This window comes from Hippopotamus amphibius, chromosome 15 (assembly GCF_030028045.1).
Source record: "Hippopotamus amphibius kiboko isolate mHipAmp2 chromosome 15, mHipAmp2.hap2, whole genome shotgun sequence".
Lineage (NCBI taxonomy): Eukaryota > Metazoa > Chordata > Mammalia > Artiodactyla > Hippopotamidae > Hippopotamus > Hippopotamus amphibius.
In genome coordinates, this window is record NC_080200.1 from 64,042,395 (window position 1) to 64,068,972 (window position 26,578).

Sequence of the window (26,578 nt, forward strand, 5' to 3'; positions counted from 1 at the left end):
CCGCAGCTGGGACAGGGGTCAGTAGAGGACACTGGAAATACTTGAGAGGACAGAACACAGGGCCATCGCGGGTCTCACGCTGCGATTTCCGGGACGAGTGTTCATCCCACTGGGCCCCAGAGGAGCTCCAGCAGAGGTGGAGAAAGCTCTTGGGGGCTGTTCAAAGAAGAGGCACCTGGAGACCTTTGGGGGGCACTGTCTACGGAGGATGAAGGTAAGAACCAACTAGGAGGGTTTCAGTGGGGATGCGTGAGAAGGAAAATGGACAGAACCCGCCCATCCAGGATGACAGGGCGATGGAGAAAACCACGGTTACAGCCAAGGGAAAGGGGAACACGACAAGAGGGAGAGCCCGTGAATCTACACAGCACTGCAATAAACTGGTGAAGCAAGTCTCCCAACCTGGGCACTGCTGACACGTGGGTGGCATCATTCTTTGCTGGGGCGCGTCCTGCACACTGCAGCCCTGGCCTCCGCCCACTAGATGCCAGTAGCATCTCTCCTTCCAGTGTGACGATGAAAAATGTCTCCAGACATTGCCAAATGTCCCCTGAGGAACAAAACTGCTCCCACTTGAGACCACTACACTAAACTTTATATATATAGAGAGAGAGATTTTTTTTTATCTATTATCCGCACTTTGGCTGTAGAATTTATTTTAATTAACTTTTAGAAAAGATAAATACATCATTTTTTGACATAATCTCCTTGCTTTTCAATACACTTTGTCCATCTGTCAGCAAGCTTTTGTATTCCCTCATTAAAAAAATATTTTAGGCTGAGCTGCGAGCTATGAACGCACTGCTGTCTTCACTTCTTCATCAGAAGTGAATCTTCATCCTCGTAGGACTGCTTTCAAGGGACCAACAGGTGAAAGTCTGATGAAGCAAGATGAGGACTATAGGGAGGATGCTTTAACATTTCAAAATGAAGTTTTTGCAGCGTGTCAACAGTGTGGGCAGAAGTGTGCGGACGTGCATTGTCATGCAAGATCACAACATCCTTGGATAGCAGCCCTCTGCACTTAATCCAAAGTTTAGGCTCCAGCACAAACTTTTCGAAACTAAGTCTTTCGGGGATTATTTCATAGGCAGAGCCATGGCTGATTTGCAAATGATTTGCCACATAATCCACTGTCACTATTTGACAGAATCATTTCATGTGTAGCTCAATGTTGTCATCAGCCGCGGACGTGGATGGGTGTCCAGCTCCTTCTCGATGGCTAACACTTGTACGACCTTCCTTGAACTTCTCTATCCATTCATAGACACTTCTTCACAACGAAGCACTTTCTCCATACTGCGCACATAGTCTTCGATAAATAACGGCACCAGGTACACCCTCAGACAACAAAAAATGAATCACTGCATGCTGCTCTTCTTTTGTGCAGATCACAAGTGGGGCATCCATTTTTGCTTGCCCTGCAGTTACAAATGAACTGATGTAACACCTTCATACCTGCACAGCAGTGACCGGGGAGACAGTAGCCTTGAAGGGAAAGCGCTGATAAGACAGTGCAGCCAACAGAAGTTATAACATAACTGGAGTGCGGACAATTTTTGACTCATATGTATATAATGGGGGAAGTGGAATTAAAGTTCTGGCTCAGAGAGAAAGATTTCTTTCTTCCTTTCTTCCAGTGAATTGCATCATTCTAGAAAAAAGACATGAAATACTAATGTTGCCATAAATCTGCAACTTAAAATTGTAGGAGCAAAACCAAACAATTAAAAATATTAAAATCACAAAGCTGTCAGCTAACCTTGGTGGAAGCACAGAAAGTCATTTCTTAAGAACAGTCATGCTTTTCCATCAGAGCTTGCTAGTATCTCTTGTCTCATGGCTTAGGGGGAAGACGTGATTTGGAGGTTTATGCAGTCAGCTGGAAAACATCTTGCTCCTTGTCAGGAAGCATGAACTATTTAATCAGTAGGCAGGATCCTGGGCAGTAAAAATTACAACTGTCCTGGCAAGGAGAATAGACTGGCCGCGGGAGAAATGGTGTGCTTTTTACAGAATCAAGGCACAGCAAACAAGCTTCATTCCCTGATAAATGACTGCCCAATCTGTTTCCAGGCAGCAGGCTTCAACGGCAGGTCTGACGTGACCTCAGTGATAAATGAAGAGGCTGAGCTCTGGGAGTGGGGTTTAAATCCAATGTCAATAACTCATTTGGGCTTAGTAAAGCCTAGAGAAAATTATGGTCAGTCTCTAGAAGAGCTCAGTTCATTTCAAAAAGTCCTTACAACTGAGCTTTTGATAAATGTTTGACAGTCTCCAACACCTCTTTCTCCCATAATCCAAAAAATTTCTTCCATCTCCCAATATTTAACCAACTTCCAGCTACACAGTGAGACCACTCATTCAGTTTCCTGGAACACATTTGGCAAGCTGTTTGTTTTGCACGTTTCACCTGCAGGGAACACGGCATAAAGTAAATGCATGTTTATTGAGGTTATTTTATAACCCAAGTGACTGGTATCGACCGAGGTGAAATTAACACGAGCCTGTGCTCCCAGCTTCTCCTCTCTTTCCTCCTTGCCTTCCTCCATTCGTCCAATGTCCACTGTGTTCCTGCTGTGTTGGTGTTCATCTGCTTCTGAAGATTTGGAACTGCTGTCTAAGGAGCACTTGGTTCTTCTGCCCAGGGCTCCTGGGAGAATGGATCAGACCTCACGATTGTCTGAAGGAGAGTCAGCCCAAGCAGGTGAGCTGATTGTCCCAGGGTGGAGATCGGCCCTCACCTAGAAGTTCAGGACATCTGAGTTTCAGGCATCTTCTGGTGAACAGGACTGGAACTCATAGATTCCCAGGGTTTACCAAAACTCAGAGGCATGAAATAATGTTTATGGAAAATGGCCTGATTCCTGGGTCATCCGTGGATTCCCCTGCATCCAGTGAACTTGGATTAAACTGGACTCAATGTTCTCCACCTGATCTCACTCTACCAGAGAATGTATTTAATTAAGATATGCATTAAGGGATGTTCTAGCAAACAACCTTCCTCCTCAATGTGTTAAATCGTTTTCCATGAGGAAGTTACTGAGCATACTGCTCACTACAGACCCACCCTAATGTTATGAGGGCCTCTTTGTTAGAGCTTGGGTCAGGGGCCCAGAGGAGCATCCAACTGCAGCCTGACGTGGCCTGGTTTCAAATATATTAGCGAATGAGTTATTTGATCTCACTCTATGAACACTAAAACACACACCTGTGTTGGCTGCTGGAAATTTTGGAAGAATTAATAGCAATAGTGCATGTACTTAACCCTCATGATGACTCCGATGCAGGAGCGCCTGTCTTCTCCCCATTATGCAGATGGGAAAAGGAAACCCAGAGAGGTTAATAACTTGTGTAAGTGGAATAATTAGGCTTTGCAGCCAGGCAATCTGACTTCAGGGTCCTCACTCTTCATTTACTCTAAATGTAGATGGATTAAATACTCCAATCAAAAGACATAGAGTGGGAGATGGGTAACCAAAAAAAAAAAAAAAAAAAATCCATATATATGCTGCCTACAAGAGACTCATTTCAAATCTAAAGACACACTCAGACTGAAAGTGAAGGCATGAAAAAGGTATTCTGTGCAAATGGAAACAAAAAGAAAGCTGAGGTAGCAGTATTTAGACAAATAAACTTCACCATCTTGCCTCCCTCCTCGTGTGCATCTTGAATGTGGTCAGAACTTTTACTACTTGATTTGCATTTTATTGCATCATCCTCATTTTTGTTTCTATCTTATCTTTCAAGTTCCTTACATGTTTATTAATTTAAAAGTATTTTTGCATCACATCCATTTTTGTAAGCTTCTTAGGGCAGACATTTAAACAAAACAGGCACATACATGTAGACAAGTAGGTAAGCATTTTTCCTTGATGGTCTTGCTGCTAAAATGGTGACAGGTATGTTGGATGATGAGTCTAAGAGATATTCAGCTGATGGAGAACTATAACCAAGAATTGCTCGTTAATGACTCTGGAAGTAGCCACCACCCATGTGGATGACTGGAATTCTACTTGGGTGTCTCATTGAAAACTCAAACTTGTAAGTCTAGAATTAATATTACTATTTAATCTCACATAAACAGCTCTTAATCTTAACTCTTCTACTTTTGCTAATGGTGTCATCAATTTCAAATCCCTAAATTGGAAACCTGAGATTCAGACAGCTCCCTCCATCCTGCTTCCTCAGCTTCCAAGTCCATCTCCCATGGACATGCTTCTCACATCCACCTCTTTCTTTATCTTCTTAGGATCATTGTTTGTACTGTGACCACTACTTGTCTGAAAGTAGGAATTTCACTAATAACTGCCAGCACTTTTGAGTCAGACAAAGTTGGGCTCAGTTCCAGGTTCTACAATCACCAGCTGTGTGGCCTTGGCTGAATCACTTAACTTCTCTGGGCCTCAGTTTCCTCATCTGTGAATTGAAACAATAACTACCAATCTTGTAGGGTTGTGGTTAAGATTAAATGAATTCATATTGGCAACATGTTCAGCCTGCATCCCTATGGGTCAGGATTTATTTAGTTTCCTTCATGATAGGTTAGAGAAGCACATCACTCTGCTCAACATGAAAAGCTTCTAGGAGGAAAATGTCAGCAAGTATTGCTTTATGGCCTAGTTTAGTACTTCCCCTGTTTCCACACACTGAGCGTACATCTTTGACAACAGCCTATGTATCTGAAATATTAAGTGTCTTTGAGATTCTCAGTGTGCATAGTGAAGAGTGATAGGACATTTATTTCCACCTACCCCACATCACGAGAGCTTTGATGTTTGTGCAAAAATGTGCAGCATGGAGATATTGCTTTTAATTTCAGCAGAGACCAAAACTATTTTCTACTTTTTCCAGTAAGAAAACTACAGTTATGAGTTTCAATATATGCTTTAGTTACTAAGATACTGGCAGCAGAAGATCTGAGAATGATTCCTTACTTCTTCCCTGGTCAGCTTGGTGGAGTGCCCTGATGTTTCCCCAAAATTCATATGAGGAAGCCTAATCTCCAGTGTGATGGTACCAGGAGGCGGGGCTTTGGGGAAGTAATTAGGTCATGTGGACGGAGCCTTCATGAATGGGATTAGTGCTGGTATAAGAAGACACCAGAGAGCTGCTTCCTCTCTCTCTGTCTCCATCTGCACAGTATGAGGACTCAGAGAGAAGACGGCCATCTGTAAACCAGGAAGAGGGCCCTCACCAGACACTGAATCTGCAGACTGGATCTCAGACTCCCCAGCCTCCAGAACCATGAGAAATAAATGTTGTTGTGACCCAGTCGATGGTATTTTTTTAAACAGCCATCCAGCTGAGACACCTCTAATATCCCCAGATACTTTGCAGGCTTACCTTGCATTGGAACTGCTGTTGGCATACATGACTTTTTCCAGACTGTAAACTCTGGAGGGCAATTACAGAGGGGCATTCATTAACAAGTAACTGGCACTTGCCCCAGTGAGTAAAGAAACTGTCTGCTGGATGACCTACTAGCTAAATAAAATCCCAAACAGCCCAGCCGGGCAGCTCCTAACTCAGGCAGAAACAGAGCCGTTAGCCTGACTCAGTGAATGTCGATGGGCAATGTTTATCACTCATTGCTTTCTTGGTCAGCTCGGTTTTGCTAATAAACTGAGTACGTGTAGGAATCTTGTGGGTGGGTCACTTGGAGCCTGGGGTCTGATTCAGGGGGTGGAGGGAGCAGAATGATGGAGAAACCCCAGTGCTCACCCCAGCGGTGTGTCTATGGGCCGAACTCAGCAAGAAACAGAGTGGGAGGCAGTGCTTACAAACTAGGAACTACCCTCAACCCACAACCTGCTCTCAAATTTGTTTTGACGTAATAAATAAATAACATTAAAAACTCACTTAAAATAAATAATTTAAAATTTTAAAATAAAAATAATTAAAAAGAGGGCAGTAACACAAAGCTTAGAAATTTTAATGAGCGCGAGTGCTCACCCTTTAATAGGAATACAAGCTCCCTGTTACCTCCTGCTTCCCTCCCCCATATTTCTGGCACCACAAGTTACTTCCTTCCAAAGCATCACTCTATTTGAAACTGTGAATAAAAGCTAGAGGTATGGCTCATCACAGCAATGGTGTAATCAAAGCATGGGTTTAAATGAAAGTTTTCATCTCTATACTTTGGTTTTGACTTATTTAATGTCTCAGTAAAATTTGTTTTAAAAAGATCAAAACCAGTTTACATCATTGGCTGTAAGACCAGAGATGATCCTAATCCTTGCTTCAGGCATGAAGGATGGACTTCCTTCATGATAGGGCAGGCGAAGTCCCTTCAGAGGTCGAGGGGAGGAGGCTGCAGAGTGCAGCAGAAGGACTGAGGCAATAGGGAGGGGTGAGGACTGTGGCAAACTGGGGAGGACGTGCCACGGTCTGATGGGGCGGCTGCTTCCCAGCTGATGACTGCTGTCATCAGGAGCAAAGAGCAGGAGATCTACCCATTTTCAGGAGAAACTGGAAATGATTATTTTTGGGGAGATGTTCTTTAAAAAAAGGAAGGGAGGGAATACGGGGATATGTGTATAAAAACAGTTGATTGAACCTGGTGTACCCCCCCAAAAAAAAAATAAAAAAATAAAAAATGAAAAAAAAAAAATCTATAGAAGTCAAGAAAAACATACCTGTAACCACAAGTTTGCTATCACGGCTCAAAGTCTAAAGGCCATGGTTGGGAATGAGCAGAAGAGGGGTGCTGTGGGGCGGGGCTGGGAAGGGCTGGGGTCCTGACGGTAAAATGAAGGGCCTCTGGGGTGGGCAAGCTCCCCTGTTTCCACTGACCCCAAATTCCATCGCGGAACATGTACTTTTCAGGTACATGCTCATGGGATTACGAGAGCAGGGTTAGAACACAAGCCTGTTCTCAATTTAATATTTCATTTTTTGACAAACGCCTGCTTCTTTAAACAACAATGATCAGTTGTCACACAATACAACCAACCATTTAGTCATATTGTCTTCAAGCTTAAAATCAGAACGTATTCTTTCACTGAAAATAACACAAACGAAGCAAAACAAAGGCAGATATAAAGCCCTGGTCTGTCTAGGCGCTGATAGACTCCTGTGCATTTATTTTCCCAATGGGTAAGTAGGCTGTGCCTGCGAGCAGACAATGTGGAAGTAATTACAAATAAAAGGCTTCTATCCCAATAACTTTGCCTGGTTTTGGATTTAAGAAAAACACATGAGTCCTTGAGAAACCCAATATATTTTGCCAAACTAAATATCTGCCTGTGTTGAATGTGTTTTGTTGCCAAACTATTTGGCTAAACAATAAACAGAAATTTTTTTGTTTGTAAACAATAAATAGAAAGTTTTTTTTGTTTGTTTATAACTAGAGAAACAAGTAGGTAGGCTACAAAGGCAAAAGGGACATTCATTTTTTTATAGACTATACCCATATTATTATTTATCAAGCATGTTGTGTTATGCCCCCAATCAAACGTAATGAACTTTCCTTTCAGATTTTCCCTGAATTTCAAAAATACTTCTAGGATGATCTTACCAAAATTCTAATTAAATGTTCTAAATAAAAATAGCTCATATTGAGTAAAAACTCCCTGCATGGACATGATGACATACTTCATTTATGTTCCCAAACCCTTTTATCTGTTCTGTGGAAGAAAGCAATGGTATCCATATGGGAAACAGTGTACAAGCCACAACTGTATTATTATTGCTATTTGCATTTTTATTACCTGCTCTGCCCCTGGAGCATTTTGCATATTAATGTCTTTCCCACAGACTTAGCAAATCAGTGTGATCCCCACTGTATATAAAAGGACGCTAGTGTGCAGAAAGCTTAGCTGTCAGGGTAAGGAATGAGCAGTCTCATGTGAAAGCCACGCTCCTTCCACGCCACCATGAAGGTATATACTCATGTATTAACAGTGGTGACGGGTCAGGAGTCAGGATGCAGCTTAAGGGTAGCCAAGGAGGCAGGTTCTGTGGTTGCCGGTGATGAGGGCAGAAGGGATGGGGCACCGTGGAAGGAGTGAGTGGTGTGGATACAAACTCGTGGGTGCAGATGCCAACGTGGTGGGGGCTGGGGAAGAAGAGGTGGGGGTGAAGCAGCACAGAGCTGTGGGCCGGCTTTGGGGAGCCCTGCACCCAGAGTGTCCTGGCTGCAGCCCTGCTCTGCGGCTGCTGGTTGTCTCCAAGAGCAAGTTACTGCACTGATGGGCCTCAGTTTCTCCATCTGTAAAATGGGCCCAGGGTGGGGTGCCTCCTAGGCTTGTTAAAAGTTGAGACTCAGGAGGCATTTAGTAAGAGTGTTCAAAAATGTCAGGAGGAAACAAAGGAGAGCGTTTGGATTGGGACAAGCAGCTTTGTAAAACGGCGGAAGGAAGCGAGAGGCTGTGCTGGGAAGCAGGGTGGACACACACTCCATCATTCATTGAACAGACACGGGTAATCGCTCTGCACAGTGCCCCCTGCTGGGACTTTGGGGAACACCACATATGACAAGGCATCTGCTATAATCTGGATGCTGGATAAGAAACACACGTCTATACAAAAGCAGAAAATGATACACAGCACGTGGGAGGAAAGGAAATAGGATCTGGACACAGAAGGTCACGTGAGGCCAAGCCCCTCAGGTCAGGGTGCAGGAGAGGCTCCTATGAAAGTGGGAGCCTTGACATGGCTGATGGGTGAGATCTGAAAACAGGGTGTCTTCCTGCGCATCAGAATCACCTGGGAAAACTGTGGAAATGGGGATTTCCAGTCCCACCCTTGGGTGTCTGGAGACCACGTGTAGCTTAGGGAGATGGAGGGGATGGGTCAGGGCAGGGGGGCAGAGGCAGATGGTGGGGGCCCTGTTCTGGGAATAAGGAGGACAAGAAGAAGGTGAGGATGGTGTTAGAAACCTGGGTGTCTGTGGAAAGCTGGAAATGTGAGATCCAAGCTTGGCCCCATGGTCAGGAGGGTGGATGATGGTTTTGGCAAGGGTTGGATACACAAGCAGGTGCACCAAGTCTTAGCTGAGATCCCTGATGGAGGGGACGGGTTGGGGAAAGAACAGGGAAGTGTCCACAGAGAAGGACTGCAGGCAGGATTCACTCAAGTGACGGAACCAGAAGCTGAAGGAGGAGAGGATTTCCTGGAAGGTGACGGCCAGCTATGTCAGAGGCTGCAGATGGGACACGGAGAATGATTGATTGGGGAATGAAATCTGACTTGGATTTTGGAATTTGAAAGTACTTCCTGATCTCCAAGAGTGGAATTTCTGACATCTGCATTGGTGAGGGTTAGCAAAGAAGGAGAAGGTGAAAAATAAATGCAGTGGATAAGGCCATCCATCCGAAAAGTGTGCTTGTGGAAAGGAGAGGACAGGCCTGGAGGCATCTGTTGAAGATCCAGGAGACCACGGTCTGGAGGCAGCAGAGTCGGGACCAGTGAGCCAGGCTGTAGGGGTGATGGAGGGATGATGGAGGGGTGATGGAGGGGTGATGGAAAAATGATGGAGGAATGAAGGAGGGATGATGGCGGGATGAAGGAGGGATGATGGAGGAATGATGGAGGGATGATGGGGGAATGATGCAGGGGTGATGCAGAGATGATGGAGGGATGATGGAGGGGTGTGGAGAGATGATGGAGGGGTGATGGAGGGGTGATGGAAGGATGAAGGAGGCATGATGGAGGGATGAAGAAGGCATGATGGAAGGATGAAGGAGGCATGATGGAGGGATGATGGAGTAATGATGGAAGAATGAGGGAGGGATGATCGGTGAATGATGGAGGGGTGATGGAAGAATGGTGGAGGGGTGATGGAGGGATGAAGGAGGCATGATGGAGGGATGAAGGAAGCATGATGGAAGGACGAAGGAGGCATGATGGAGGGATGATGGAGTAATGATGGAAGAATGATGGAGGGATGATGGGTGAATGATGGAGGGGTGATGGAAGAATGATGGAGGAATGAAGGAGGGATGATGGAGGGATGATGGCGGGATGAAGGAGGGATGATGGAGGCATGATGGAGGAATGATGGGGGGAATGATGGGTGATGCAGAGATGATGGAGGGGTGTGGAGGGATGATGGAGGGGTGATGTAGGGGTGTTGGAGGGATGATGGAGGGATAATGGAGGGGAATGGAGGGATGATAGAGGGGTGATGGAGGGATGATGGAGGGATGAAGGAGGCATGATGGAGGGATGAAGGAGGCATGATGGAGGGATGAAGGAGGGATGATGGAAGGATGAAGGAGGCATGATGGAGGGATGATGGAGTAATGATGGAAGAATGATGGAGGGGTGATGGGTGAATGATGGAGGGGTGATGGAGGATGGGCCCAGCACAGACACTGAGTGCTGAGTGGGTCTTCAAGTGCCTCTGAGCATCCTGCCAAGGGAGCAGTAAGTGGTTATGGAGAGCTAAGGTCTGGAGTGGGTGTGATTGGGTCAAGTGTCCTCAATGGCCCACAAGAGGAGCTCAGCTGAGAGGCCTCAGAATCGGGCTGGGATTAGGGTGAGGTGAGTGAGGCACTCACCTCAGGTGCAAAACTTAAGGGGGCACTGAAAATCAGCAATCATGAGAAATAATCCTCCAGTGCAATGTTTAGAAAACCAAATTAATGCAGAAAAATCCAGGAAGAACTAAAACACTGAAATTTAAATAAAGACAGGGGCAGTGGACAGCACTGTGTCCTTTTCAAATTCATATCTTGAAGCCCTACCCATGAGATCTCTCCCTCTCTCTCTCTTTCTCTGTGTCGTGTGAGGACACAGCATGAGGGCAGCCAGCAACAAGTCAGGAAGAGAGCCCTCACCAGGAGTCACGTCCCGCAGGACCTTGATCTGGGACTTTCAGCCTCCAGAGCTGTGAGAAAATAAACCTCTGTCATGGAAGCTGCCCAGCCTGTGCTATTTCATCATAGTAGCTGAGCTCACTAATCAGACAGTTTCTGACAGTGCTGTGCTGGACGTCCTAGAGCCCGAGGCAACAGGAAAAAATGTCTGTCCCTGTGTACACAATTTTATGTTATTTTTTAATGGTTAATTTTTTCCAGAACATTAAAGATGTTGAAAAAGTATACGTTTTCTTCCATTAAAGCCAAGAAAGTAAAAAATCTAATTAGTTTTGTCTTGGGTATAAATATTTAGAATTAAAACCATATTGTACATTTGTAATACCTTTACTGTCCAATTTTCCAATAGTTTTTCAACACGTGAATGTTCTGGCAATAGAAGCACAACCCAGAAAGATACACAGCACCACGAAAACAGGGGTGTCCATTTTTTCCTCTTGCCTCAAGATAGCTTGGAAGGGTACTGCTCAGAACTTAAGATTCTTCCAAGGTTTCTTTTATTGCTTGTTTCTTTTACTTTTTCTTATTACTCAAGTCATTTGTGCCCATGAGGAAAATAATAATCTGGAGGCAACCCCTGAGTAGAAGAGCACACGGGACATACATTACCCCACTCACTCGGAAAAATGCTAGTGCTCATCTTGAGTCAGATGTTTCACGTTCTCGTCTCTGCCCACAAACCCACAAATGTTAAGAAGGAGGAGGCCCCTGTCCTGATATTCCCGGGGGGGGGGGGGCGCTGTCTGAGCAGGCTGCCCCTCTGTCCCTCTGGTAGGTGTGGAGGTGGAGCTGAGCACGTGGTGGGGGGGGCACGCTGAGCTCTTCCTCTCTCTGGGGAACCCACCCACCTCCAGCAAGCTGTGCTCTGGTCAGTCCCATCCCTCTGCTGCACCCACCACCTCTGCTCCATGGCAAACAAGCCAGTGCCCACCAGGGAGCCCACTGTCCTGAGGGGAAAGGAGTCTTGTTACTGACCCACAAATTCACAAACAAAGCATATTAAGGCACTTCCCTGACGTTCCAGTGGTTAAGACTCTGCTCCCAGTTCAGGGGGCATGGGTTCCATCCCTGATCAGGGAACTAAGATCCCGCATGCCACACGGTGTGGCCAAAACAAAACCAGAAAAAAAACAAAGCATAGCTACACGTACACACACAGAGAAACACAACACAACACAACACAACAGAAACCACCCCCTGCCCCCCAAAACCCTAGTTGACTGAAGACACTCAATTTTGACCAAATCATCTTTTCAACCAAATTTCTAGGTGGTCAGCTTGTTTTCTGACCGTATTGTTCTAAATCAAAAGACAAGCAGCCCTCCTGTAATGAGTCACCTTTAAATAAACAGCTCTAATCTACTGATACGTTCTTGTATCTTTATCTGGTATCAAGCAGCTACCGGATAGGTTGTCGTTTTTCTATCTTGTCTGCCAGAGAAAGGAGTTCTGTGAACAGACCTTCAGAAGCTTCCAGAATTCTCAGCCCTTCTCATGAGCCCTTAATCACGGAGGCTTGGGTTGTGCCTGCAATACAGTGTATGGGTCACCGTGTGGCTGGTTTGGTCCCAGGCTGACCTGGGTGCGGCTGACATGTGTGTACCTGGGCGTGCTCTTGGCTGGGCACGGCGCTCAGACCCGTCGCTGCCATGTACGTGCTGCCAATGGTCTTGATCTTCTCAACGCCGCTGAACTTCGGCTTGGACAGCAGCTGGGGAGCAACGGCAACCACACAGTTATTCAGTCGGGTGCTGACCCAAGACCAAGCACCTTCTACAGACATTCTCAAATTCTAGTTCACAGTCACGGGAACACGACACTCCTTATTCACCCTTCGACCTTGGGCTTCGTGGGGAAAGAACACTTCGTGCATTTCGCAAAGGGCGTGTCCTTGAAAGGAAATGCAGTATAATGATTTATTTCCAGTTAACATGAATTATCTTTCAGAATTTGCCAGTGAGGGAAACAGGATAAATTATGATGTGAGTGATAACGGCCTCAAATACATTTCCCCACTCTCTCTGTTTGAAAGGCCTAAATACAAAATCATGATTCAGAGAGTGAGGTCTTCCCTGCACGGTGAGGCTGATTTATGAGCAATCGCAGCACTGGGGATTGGCTTTTGCCCTCTGAAAACTTGGAGTGAGAGAATAAAGATCTAGAATGGCCCCTCCCTTCGGCCCCGATCCTAATATTTTTTGTCCCAGTTTCTGGCACCAGTAACCAGCATTCGACTGGGCTCCTCCCCACCCGCTGTATCAGGGCCCGGGGTGGAATGCAGGAAAGGCAACAATAAGCTACGAAGCTGTAGGAAAGAGAAAGGCTGCATGCAGAGAGCAAATGAAGGAAACTCTGGAAGGTTCTGTAACTGCTCAGCAGGAACAATGGCACGAACAGAAGACTGGGAGCATCTTCTAGACCCTTCCTGGGTGCTCCTGCTTTCAGAAGGGATTCGTTCACGATCACATGTCAGAGAATCCAAGATAGGTGAGCAAATCCCATGATCACATCTTCATGAACCAATCCTGAAAGAACAGTCACTCACCCACTAGGACTAGAGAGCATTTAGTTTACCCAGGGGCAGCTGGAGGAAATGTGCCACCATGTTCCCCTGTGGGCCCAGCACCACAGTGAAAATCTCTAAAGGTCGTCATTACTTCACCACAAGTCTTGGGTCAACCTCATGGTGACAATGGTGGTAGTAGAGAAATGCACAGGTCCCACAAGACGTTTAGAAGGTTGGCCTGAAACTGGCATATTACATAATTGCATCACCGTATTTCCAAGTTCTGTGAGTCACGATGAACCTATGTTCACTGACGTCAATTTTCCTATATTTGCACGATATTGTTGAGAGTGGTATAGCAACAATATCTTTCAAACCAGAGGTCTGTTTGTTCTTTTTAGAAAACAGAGCACACTGTTCCCTTTGCAGGCAGAAAATTGAAAGTTGAAAAATGACACCTATTTCAAAATCTAAAAACATATACTATGTCCCTTCTCAAATATATGCTACCACACTCATTGCTTTTTCAATAAAAGAGCATGCCATCCATGCACCGTTCAAGTTGATACCTGACAGAGACCTTGGAGTCTGCACAGACAGACATGCCAATAACCTACTATGATGATGTATTCATTATTGTTTTTATTTATAAAGAGATGGGCAAGTATTTTCCTTGGAGTTCAAGCCTTTCGAGAAAATTCATGGGCACGCTGGAGAGACATTTTACCGAACAGATTTTGGTAGCTGTTCCTAGCAATCATAGCAGCTTTAAAAATATTATGTATTTGCCTCCCCAAAATCGGTCAGTGACCTAAATAGAGAAAAAAGCTTAATGCCAACCACCAGGAATTTTCTCAAAGGACAAGTGTTAAGATATGCCTGGATATTAGACTAACTTCAAAAGTGTCAGCCCACAGGAATGCCAAAGTATGGGACTGGAGCCACCCCTGCCCATCAAAGGTAACTCTTAAGTACGTACATCGTCAAAGTCGGCAATGATCTCGTTCAGGAGCCGAAGGCATTCCAAGCCCTCCTTGTTCACGTCTGATTCTGTGTAGAATTCTTTGAAATCCGGAATGGAGGCAAACATGACGCAGACGCAGTCATAGGACTGGTGGTATAACTCCTGCCCGGGAGGAAAGGAAGAGCTGAGCCCCAGGAAAACTTCTAAGCAAACATGCTCCTAATGGAAGTGTTTCTTTATGTTGGGGCTGGTAAAGAAATCACCCAGTGCCCACTCCACCTGCTCCACCCTGGTCCCAGGCCCATTCGAGACACTGGCCACTGATCACAGGTGAAGGTTTCTAGGGAGTCGGATGCAGGCTCAGAATCATCAACACGACCCTCCCACTATCACTGCCAGTTAGTATGAGGTGCTCTTCCAGCTACCCCTCTCTGCCGTCTCGACCTTAGACAATTACAAGAGACCATAGACTTCTCGCTTAGGAAACAAAACATTCTTTAAGCAACTAAAGGGAAACAAAAATGATTTCCCAAGCTACTGTACTGTGTCCTAAAGTGACGCGTTAAGGCTATATTCTTTGGATTGGAGGCTTCATGAATTTTCCTCTTTAGTGTCTTCTGAAAGGAGAGGATGAAACACCAAGTTACTCCTTAATTACACCGGAAAGAACTAGTGAGTTCCCTAGACTACTTATTCATATTGTATCAGACACCAGCAATATTTGCTTGAGCTATCCTTTTGAGGCTCAAAGTTCTTCACCCATAAACATGAGTGAAATCACAATGTCTTGTAAACACAATTTCAAGCTGTTTCCATACATAATTTTTCCCAACATACAGTGAAACCTTCAAGTTTTGTGGAGCTTCCATAAAGGAAGGGTTACGATGTGGGCGTGGGGGCTGGTCCTGGGCACAAGGATCTGCTCTCCCACGGGTGCTGGTGCATCAGGGCCCTTGGATGGCCTCACACGGGCAGAACCGCCAGGCACCCATGCGGGCACAGCGCATCATGAGAAGCTCTCCCTCCACCGGGAAACGTGAGGAGGGTTCTGTTAAACAAGGGGGTGACCTCTGAGTGGAGGAAAGAAAGCTAGCGGCTGGTGTTCCCTGGGTGCCTGGCAGAGCGAGGGAATCCACCCTGTGTGAATGTTACCAGTGTGCTCTGCTCTCCCGGGCACTGAGATGACTCCCTCAGCAGGCAGTGAGCACTTCAACAGCACCGTCACTCCCAGGCTTGGTGGCCTCTCAGAAAAGACATTCTTCCTCCGCTGAGGTCTCATAACACACACACCCGGCAATGGTGACCCATGGTAGGTCACAACCACTCCCTGGGAAAGCTAGACTTGTGCCATCTCCCTGTTCTCAGGGCCAACCGCCTTGTAACGCCTTCTGCTACTGCCTCACAATCTGTATAAAACACATGAACAACAGAATCAAGGTTTTCCTTGCCTACTCTGCTTTCACTGTGGTTGAGCTGGCTCTTTGTCCTTCCCGTCTGTGAAAAGCTGTTTTCGTGAACACTCCTAACCTGGGAAGATGACCGGCGGCATGTGTGATTACCAAGCGTAGGTCCCAGTTACACGGACTAAGCCTGGGTGTCAGGGTAACAGGGGAGAGGAAAGCCCCTAGAAGTCTGTTCTAGTTAAAAATGCCAGTTTCATAACAATAATATAAACTCCACTGACTTCCCTGTGCTTATGAAAAGGGGTACATCTAGCAAGGCAAGGGTATATTTTCTGCACCCTGCACTTCCCCACTGTCTGCTGACATCAGCCAGAGTGACCCTCTGGGGTGTGGAAATGATGACAGGAACACACACGATCACCACCAGCACTGGCCGAGTGCCCACTGCTTGACAGGATGCTCACCCCTCTGAACACTCCATCAGCATTAAGTGGTCCATGACTACAGTCTTAGAGAGCTGGTATTTTTATTCTCAATCTACAGATGAGGAAACTGAGGCACAGAGCAGTTATACTGCTTTCCCAAGGTCACAGTTACCAAGTCTGATGCAGAGGTCACTGCATTATAAATGCTACACTTTACACTTCCCCCTGCATTTTTCAGATGACCACAGACTGTGCTGCCTGGATCTGGGGCAGCTTGGGGCCTCAATTCGCTTGCAGGTCATGTCACTTTGTCTTTCTTCTTTCCCCTGGGGTCTTTAAGGGCATGTGGGGATGGGAGATGAGGAAATGCAAGACTGAGCTGACTGGCAGTTTGGATTAGAAAGGCTGATTTTTTTTTTTAGAACTTTCATTGAGATACAGTTAACAGACAATAAACAGCATATATTTAGAGTGTACAATTTGCTATCCCAATCTTCCAATTCATCCCCCCCCCCCAATCCTCCCCACTTTCTCCACTTGGTGTCCATGTGTTTGTTCTCTACACCTGTGTCTCTAGTTCTGCCTTGCATTTCCTCTTTCATAGTTGTTAGCATTTGCCTTATGTATTGAGGTGCTCCTATATCGGGTGCATAGATATTTATAATTGTTATCTCCTCTTCTTGGATGGATCCCTTGATCTTTATGTAATGTCCTTTCTTGTCTCTTGTAACATTTTTTATTTTAAAGTCTATTTTATCTGATGTGACTATTGCTATTTCAGCTTTCTTTGGATTTCCATTTGCATGGAATATCTTTTTCCATCCCCTCACTTTCCGTCTGTATGTGTCCCTAGGTCTGAAGTGGGTCTCTTGGAGACAGCATATATATGGGTCTTGTTTTTGTATCCATTCAGCCAGTCTGTGTCTTTTGGTTGGTGCATTTAGTCCATTTACATTCAAGGTAATTATTGATATGTATGTTCCTAGTACCATTTTCTTAATTGTTTTGCTTTTGGTTTTGTAGGTCCTTTCTTTCTCTTATGTTTCCTGCTTAGAGAAGTTCCTTTAGCATGTGTTGTAGGGCTGGTTTGGTGGTGCTGAATTCTCTTAGCTATTGCTTGTCTGTAAAGCTTTTGATTTCTCCGTCAAATGTGAGTGAGATCCTTGCTGGGTAGAGTATTCTTGGTTGTAGGTTCTTCCCTGTCATCACTTTAAATATATCGTGCCACGCCCTTCTGGCTTGCAGAGTTTCTGCTGAGAAATCAGCTGTTACCCTTATGGGAGTTCCCTTGTATGTTATTTGTCATTTTAGGAGGGCTGATTTTTAACCGCACTGGTTTGGAGTCTAATAAAACATCTTCAGGTTAATACTCTCGAATTGTCCTCTGAACTCTTGCCCCAGAACACCTAGCTTGCTGGAGCTGGAAGAGGTCTGATGGGTCATCCCATTCCATGGTCTTCAAATAGGAATGCCTGGGAGAGTCGCTAATGGGGCTTTCAAGATGCTGACACCTGAGCCTCCCAATGACCAAGTGAAACTTGCTCCTGGGGTGGGCTCCAAGCATGTGCATCTTCTTGTAAAGCTCCACAGGTTATCCTGCTGTGCAGCCTTGACTAAGAATCACAGGAAAAACGAGGTACTTTTAATTCAGGGGAGTTCAGTGACACACTGAGGCTTAGGGACCAGGACGCATCTCTGGGATCCTGGTCTGGCACTCTGCAGGCTATGAGGGCTGCTGGGGCCTTGGACTGCAAAGTACTCACCCACCTGCCTTGACAAATGGGTCACTTGGAGCCCTTGAGGAAACACCAAGGGTAAGTGGGGATCTCTGACCCCCTAGTTCCTGACTCAGGGCTTCCATGGGGCTACTCTTGAGAATAGGGAAACTTCACAAATGGGAAGCTTTACAAATTCACTAGAGCTAATGAAACTTGTAGGGCTTAGGACTATACCCTCAACTCATGAGAAGTTCCCTCAGCTCTTTGGGTTATGCTTGGGTCCAGAGAGGACCACAAGCTGATTGGTTGATGACATGAGCTTATCTTATACTTTCAGAGGATCTGGGGTGGGGGTAGGGCAGGTGGGAAGCCTTGGAAGAGATTTTGGAATTCAGGGTCTAGCAATGGATGACCCTTGTCTAGCGCAAAGCAGCCAAAAAGAATCACTGAGCTTTGGAAGTGGAATCTCAGATGCCATTTCAACATTCACTCACATGTCACCATTCTGCCAAACAAGCTCAAGTTATGGAAAAATCATCCCAAAGCAATGGCATTTCTGTGCCCACCGTCTTTTTCAGTTTATTGAGTGGGACTTAGTTTTTTCCTAACTCTGGATGAAAACGTGGGACAGCCCCATGACTCTTCTTGTCATTCTCAGGTAACATGAGTCCTCTCATCAATAACTGTCCAATCCAACGAGAAGTCAGAATTCAGATCCCGATGGAATGCGTGGCTTTTCTTTCCAGTGTGGGCCTGCTGGGCGGTTGGCGGAGGGTGGGGTGGTGTCTGCAGGGTGGGAAGGGGGCACGGTTGGCTTCTACTCTCTATCTGCTCCTCACACTTCTGCTCTGACCCTCTGCAGCTGGCTCACCAGGTTTTCCAAAGCAACCAGGGGTGGAGAACAGGGAAGAAATAAGTGTCTGCTGGGGGAGGAAAGCATTCTGTTAACCACACCACGCTCCCTGGGAACTTAAACCTGGTGGACGTTTTCATGGGAACTCTGAAGACTCCCTGCCACTTCCCCCCATCATGGGGCATCCTGCCAAGCTTCCCTTGATGTGGACCAGGCACTTTCCTCCTACTTGTGACTACTCTCTCCACCCCAGGCTTTCTGGTTTTTCTTCTAGCTTCTCTGCTGGGGCCCATTCACCCCTCCAAGGAGTTTTCAAAACAGGATCTAAAATGACCCCATGCCAACTGTTTTTCTCTTGCTTTGTCCCTGGAAACATTCAGCAGGCTTTGCCCTCCCAAACCCTCATAGTCTCGTTACATCCCAACCTGAAGCCCCCAACTCTCTTGGACCAGACACTCCAATAAGCCCCTGCCCTCTGCATTCAGGAACCCCACTGCCATCTGTGTCCCCCAGATGGAGCTGCTGCCCCAGGACCACTCAGGGACCCAAGCCGTAGGTGCACATCCCAAGCTGAGCGGTTCTGGTCCATTTCCGAGGCGACACGTGAAGGGAGGATTCCCCACATCCCTTTAGGGAGGGGGCTCACTTCTCACTACATTCTGCCCCGAATCCCTCTCCCAGCCTCTACTCTCACGGTCCTCATGTCCCCGAGAGCTCTTGCTTTCCCACAGCTAAGAAGTGCCAGGTCTGGGACAAGCGCTTTGCTGTCAGTGGCCAAGCAGGGCCCAGTAGGCGAGGGATGCTGGCCCGGGGCCCAGGCATCCCTTCATTTGGGGAAGCCCTGCTCTTGGGTGCAGGGACCTCTCTTGTCTCAGCACTGGCCACGCTCCGCCACGCCTAGTTTAGGTCTGGAATCCTCTAGAAATTATGCAACTCCAGGGGATATTTCCACAACAGGCAGACCTTCCCCTCGGGGAAACCTTGGGAGGGTTGCGGGGGGAGAGAGAGAAAGTGAGAGCGCTCGCTCGCTCCCTCGCACACAGGGCACATCTAGGTGGCCCTGACAGTGAGGAGGCGCCAAGAGCCTGGACCATGCCTACGCTGTTAAACACCGCAGACCCCATGGCCATTTGGCTGTGGGAGGTCAGACAACCTCAGTCTGCCTGGCTTGGGATCGGGAGCTTAGGATGACGCATCCCGGGGTCGGGGAAGTGGAGTCCTCTGCCCAGGGATGAAGTCAATTCAGGACAGGAAAGACTGACTGCGCCAGAATTTAGGCATCCTGCCCGTCAGGAAGTCAGAGGGATGGGGCAAGAGTTTGCTATATACTCAAAGGAGTCTATAATAACCCAGTTATAAGAATTTTGAAAAAAAAAAAAAAAAACACCCGAAAAACAAAGCCATCCTTTCTGAGACGCACGGTGGGAGCTCTCAGAAGCTTGAGGCAGGGGACCAGCAGCTCTTAGCAGACCCTTCGTGGGGCTTCTCTTCTGCATTCAGGATTCCCCGTGAGGATCCCACCAACAGAATCTCTTTCACTCACTGACCTTCAGCAACTGGAGGGCGTCGCTGCCCCGCTGAGCAGACAGCAGGCTGCCCGACGGGGCTCCCTGTAATTTTTAAATCCCCCACAGTTACAGCAGCTGCTTGAGTAGCATCCCCGGCACCCCCCGACATTTAACGTAACCCACAAAAACTGGCAGGAAAACGTGGCAAATCACAGCCCAGGGAAGTTCTGGGTCATCTGATGAAATACAGAGACTTTTGCAGCTCACAGCTGTGCAGAAAGAAGAGATCATTTCAAAGATGGTCTCGTCGGTCTGATGCCCCATTTAAGATTCAGTGTGTGTGGCTCGACCCTCCAGAGCGACGTGAGGTCCGCCGCTAGAGGGTGCAAATCTAATGATGTCCAGGGAATCGGGGTTCCTAAGTGAAAACTGAGACCTCTGATATGCGGTGAGGGAACCCGGAGCTCTCTGTGGCTATAAGAGTTTGAAAGGCTTTGAGACGGAGCTCCTGTTCCTTTTCCTACAGGGCCGTAGGCTGCCTGGGTCAGGGGTGTGTTTCCTGAGTGAAGGAATAAGCGGGGAACTTGGTGATTGGGTGCTGACTGTCTGCAGGGGGAAATCACTTTGGCGCCTAAGTCAGGTTCACGCGCACACACAGGCACGACGCGGCCATGGACGGGGCCCCCAAGGAATTCACCTTCTTGATCTGACAAAAGAGGCAATGGAGTCCAGAGCTGGTTTCACCGAAACATGCTGATTCCTGCTTTGTCTCAGAAAACTTCCCAAACTGCCTGTGCACTGAGGTGGCGCCTGGTCCAGGGTTCAAGCCCACCGCACAGTGCAGCCCTGACCCTGCAGCCTTCCCCACGGAGCTGAGGGCTGTAGAAGACGCTGTGTGTGTTCTTAATTATTAAAAGAGCAGCACTGATAGGAAACTTGGAGGGAAATGTCACCCCCATCTTGGGAGCACCTGTGATGTGCTAGTGGCATAAGGGTCACTGGCCTGGCACACGGTAGGGCCACTTGGTAAGTGGATGAGTCCACTGGTGCTCAGGCGCTGCCTCCCTGCCCGGTGTGTCCCACCTGCATGGATGTGGGATGCTGGGTCCTGTTCTGTCAGATGTCCGCCTCGGCAGGAGGGACGGACGCTCAGTGTGACATGCAATGTCCCTCACTCTACTTAAGGATGGTGCAAAGTAAGGCACAATCCTCCTTTGAATCATGGGGAGATGTGGCTCAGGCCGGGAAAGTAGCTCATGTTCCCATGACAGGAGATGCTGGGATGAAGGTTCGAGTGCACGCTGTCCACCTCCACCTGCTCATCCTTATGATTTCCAAAGGGGCAACTGTATCCAGTCATCTGCTTAGAATAAGTCAAGCAAAAAGGAATGAATGGAGGGAACCCACGATTCCCCCGGTCTGGCCCAGGGAGACATCAGGAGGGGGCATGAGAGGTGAGTAAGGGCTGAAGGACTGAACCCAGGGCCTTTTAAGGTCTTGAACAAGGCACTGTCCTGGGATCTGGAGATGCCCCCTTGCAGCCCGGAAGGGTCTTTTCCTCCCCCTCTGCAGCCCACATCTCTCCACCAGTTTCTAGCAGTTTCTTTTCTGCTTCAGCAGTCACTTGCTCACAGTGGTGGTCTTTCTGGACCCCTGCATTTACACAGTCAGTGCCTCTGGAGACAACAGGATCCTGTCCCTTCCTGGGCTGAGGCTGCCTTGTCCTGTTCATCTCTGTATCCAGGCCCAGCACCCAGGGTGGGGGCAACAGATGAATCTATAACCTGAATTGACAGCTAGACATATACACAGACAAGCTTTTACATTGCTAATGAAAACAGATGGCTCCTTCCTAATAGATGTCATGATTTCATTGTCTCAGACCAAGAGGTAAATAGGTTGCTGAATAACCTACTGAATGCAGAAAACACCAGGAGAATAGATAGAGAAGTGAACGGTGGGACCTGCTGGGGCCGCTGGACTGGCTCACCACGCCCAGCATGCATCCAGAAGGACCAGAGTGATGAGGTCCAGCCCCTGCCCACCACCTGGCACTTTTTTCTCAACGTCAACGTTAAATACTGTTCCACACATACTGTTCCAAGCCTTCTGACCTTGGTGCTCTGTACATGTGTGATCAGGGTTCAGCTTATCTATGAAAAAGCTCATCCGTCTACAGGTTTCCAGATCCCTCATCCACTCCCGGTCCTCACTGAACATTTCCTAAGAACAGGGAGTGCACCTCATACATCTCTGACACCCCACAGTACCAAACACAGGTCAGCCACCCAGTGGGTGCACAAATGCCTGCTTCTTAAATTAACAGAGTCCCACTGTAGATAAATCTGCTGACTCTTGTAATTTCATTACATTAAAAAAAATTCATGACATGTCACTTCATAAGCCATTTCCACATCAAAACAACATGCTAATTTCTCCAACTCTGGTTAAATATCCATCCCTTTAGATGTTCCACGAAATTCCCACTTCTATCCCTTCCAAGAGATGGACTCAAGTCTTTGATCTGCTCTTGTGTGGCTAACTCCTAAATTCTGTCTATCTCATGTCTTTGAAATTCTAAGACCCTTAAACGGCTCTCAGGGAAGTCATGAGCAGTGAAATAATGGGGGTTTGGCATGCATGGTGTGATTTTGCTTCTTGATTTGGCCTTGATGAAAAGCTGGTAAGGAAGCATCCTCCTACACTAGGCAGAGGGTGGTGGCCACTTTTGTGACATATTTGGAGCTCCAGTTGCCTCATATCATACATTCAGAACATGACATGGTTGGGGAAGAAAAACTAGGAAGAATGAATTAACTTCATGCTAAGACGTTCAGAGGTGATTCTAACTCACTATTTCCAGTTGATCTCTATACGACCAATCAATATCCTCTTGAAAATGGACACATTCAGGCCAATGTCGAGTATTTTGGACACTGACATGTTTGACGTGCCACAGGCCTCTAAGTCATTACCGGGAGCTTTTGGCCCTTGGCTGCCCCGCCTCTCCCCATCAGCCCCGCCTCTCCCCATCAGCCCCGCCTCTCCCCATCACCTCTGCTTCCACCAGCCACACCTCTCCCCACCAGCCCAGCCTCTCCCATCACCCTGCCTCTCCCTATAAGCCCAGCCCCTTCCCACCAACTACACCTCTCCCCATCACCCCACCTCTCTGACCTCATTCTTCAGGCTCCTGGCCAGGAAGTGCTCAGCCACGTGAGCAGGGAGCACATTCTCCAGCAGCACGCGGTTCAGATTCTCCATGGTTTCTATCTCCTCCCGCTCTTTTTTGAACTTGTTCTTCCATAAGAAGTCTAACCTACAGTAATATTCATTCTGTTACAAGAGGACACAGAGGTAAAGAAACAATAGGCATCTTGTCCTGCCAGACAGTGGAGGTTTTAAAGAGAAAATAAAAAGAATGAAATAAAACCTAAAAAAGAACCCCCCCCCCACAACGGAATTGTCACCCTCCCTACCAAGCCCTCTGTTTCCCCCAAATATCTCTCATTCACCCTCTAACATGGATTTGCAAACTGCAAATTTGGGAAAGAACCAGCCACAGGAACAGAGAAAATAGCTCTACTGAAGGCTCGAAAGAAAAAAATGACATGAAAGCTTCTTACATAGTTATGTTAATAAATGGTGGCTTGAATTATTTTTTGAAAAGACGTGTGATAGAATATAAATAATGAGTAAATGAAAAATGGAAAATACATTAGTAGAGAGTGCGCACTGTTTCCTGATTTGCATTTAAAAAATAATAGTGTTCATTTGTGGCAGTTTGCCTTTAATATCTGAAAATCAGTTTTCCTCTACCACAAATTATGTAATTAAGTATTCATTGAAAAGTATGTGTTTTTTCATTTGGGAGTGCATTGTACTGAGAGAATGACATTATATTTAGACTAAAGTTCATTTTGATATCATTTAATTAAGATGGTACCTGCTAGTAAAAACATATGTGTTCATGCTTTATAATGTACTAAACGCCAATGTTTTTAAAAACCAGCTGTCATTAACACTGTAGAAATGGAAAGGCCCATTTACTGACACAGGGTGTCTTTGGCTTGTCCTTATCTTGTTTCTGCTTTGACGTGTATAATTTAATATAATGAAATAGCCTTGAATGAATCTTCCTGTAACAGAGGAGCCTAATAGGGAGAGTGTATTTCGGCACAGATAGTCAGTTATTGACAAATAAATGCAAAGAAGAACTAACTGGAGGGAGTGTGTTTTATTGCTTGGATTAGCTATACCAATGACAGCACAAAAGAAAATAAAACACAAATAAATGGCCTCTCATGCATAGATGGCAATTTCAAAAAACCCCTTACATGCCGAACCCTGAAAGAACAATGGTCATTCACTGAAATTAGGTTTGATTCAAACTATGTATAATATGCTCAAAAATTATTCCTCCTCCTCTGGGGAGCTATTTATTTTTAGCTCACATAACAAGACATTTTTAAAAGGATTACAAAAGAGATATTTTAAAAGTTTGCTTATATTAAATTTTTACATTACTGACACATTTTCCACATTCGTATTGATGGAAATCATGCTATGCACGTCCTAGAAAAGGCCTGTCACCTGGAGGACAGATTATTTATTTGGATTTTTTGCGGGGATAAACGAGTGTGTGGCCGGTTTTAAACTAAAATGACAGAAGCAACCTACGGGGGTGGCGTTGAGAAGATGCAGGTATACGCTGAAGATGAGATAAAAATGAAACATGACCTGAAGCCACGGAGCTAAGTCAAGGCAGGCGGCAAGCCCAATTCGCGTAAGTTTGAAAGGTTTCCACAAACCACACAAAGAGTGGCTCAGGTTTTCCGGGTGACTGCTGCTGCACCACGTGCAAACATTCTGTAAGTCTCCTCCTAAAGGAGTCAGAGCACTTTGGGACCAGCTACATTGGACTGAAAGTGACCTTCTGCCAAATCGTTTCCTCTCACCTCCCCGACCAGCGCAGTCTGCTGCAGAACCCTCTCTTTGATACCCAAGGACCTCAGAAACTCATGTGGAGACCTCCAAAGCAAGACAAATGCTTCTATCCCAAACCAGCTGTAAAAGACTTAATCATGTCCCCCCAAAAGATCATTTCAAGTCCAAACCCTGGTATCTGTGCCTGTGCCTTCTCTGGAAATAGGATCTCGGCAGATGTAATTAACTTAAGGATCTCAGGATGAGATCATCCTGGATTTAGGGTGGGCTGTAAATCCAATGACTGGTGTCCTTACAGGAGAAAGGAGAGGGAGATCTAACACAGAGACCCGGGGAGGCTGTGTGAGGAGATCCGGTGGGGGGCGCGGGGGCAGCTGCTGCCTCCGTGACCCTGACTCAGAGCAGGGAAGTGTTCTAAGGACTTCATGCTACCTCAACTAAAACAGCTGCCCTGCTCCGTGACCTCCATTCCTCACATCACCTCCCGTCTCTCAGATTCTATCTGGGGCTCCTCCCCAAACTCTCAGGGGCCCAGATGCTACTCAGAGATGTGAAATTTATCTTTACGAGCTCTGGCGTGATGGAGAGAGAGCAGGAAGAGTCTGAAAGAGGCATCCAGACCACATCTGGGACCCCACCAACCCTGACTGCTGTGTTTCATATCCTACCACAGCCTTGAGGGTGTTCTGTGCTTTGTCTAGTTCTGAAAACTACCTGAGGAGCTGGGCTTACACCTTTCTACGTGGACAGAAGTGGTCCCTAGACAGGGGCACAAGCAGCGAAGATTCTGCTTTCTCTGGGATTCTCAACTCTCGCCCACAATGACCTTGGCCTCACCCTCAGGCACTAGGTTGCCACTGCCTGGTTCCATACTCTGAATGAGCCCACCTAGGATGCAGACCCTTGATGGCAGGGGGCTGCCCTTTACACTGGGGTGAAATACAGGGGATCCTTCTTTTTCAAAAGAGGCCCTTGAGTTGGCTTGCATTTCTATCACAAGTTAGACTTCAGCACAGGGAGTGGTACTGTACTGTCGCTCTTGTCTAGGACGGGTTATGTTTTCATGCAGGTTTCTGAGATGCCTAGAGCAATACTTAGTATAATCATTCCCTTAGAAAGTAAGCACATTGCCATCATTTCAAAAAGATGGTCATGGGGCAGGGGAGCCATGAGGACAAATGATCACGGAAATAAGTTGCAAAGTGTCTGGGCTATTATTTCAAACATGTTCAGAAAAGAGATAATGCCGAGGCCATGAATTCTTATGACACTTGAAAACCTTATTTCAAATATCAGATGTGTGTTTACCATACACTTGTGTTTCCGGAAGGGTGTGCAGAAGCACTATGTCACAAGCTTCACAGTTCTTGTCACCCCAGAAGATTTGGGGCCTTAATAAATCATTCACTTAGTGATTTTGGACTGAAAGGC

At 46.6% G+C, this 26,578-nt stretch overlaps 1 protein-coding gene across 2 annotated transcripts in view; it reads right to left on the reverse strand.

The window, feature by feature from the left end:
* The window catches only part of ADCY2 (adenylate cyclase 2), a 401,037-nt gene that overhangs the window by 9,056 nt on the left and 365,403 nt on the right, over positions 1-26,578 (reverse strand). For both annotated transcript variants that reach the window (XM_057708770.1, XM_057708771.1), the window contains exons 20-22: positions 23,378-23,536; positions 14,309-14,455; positions 12,427-12,534 (exon numbers count right to left, since the gene is read on the reverse strand). In XM_057708770.1, coding sequence (XP_057564753.1) covers positions 12,427-12,534; positions 14,309-14,455; positions 23,378-23,536 — 414 coding nt within the window. The remainder of the gene's footprint in view (positions 1-12,426; positions 12,535-14,308; positions 14,456-23,377; positions 23,537-26,578) is intronic.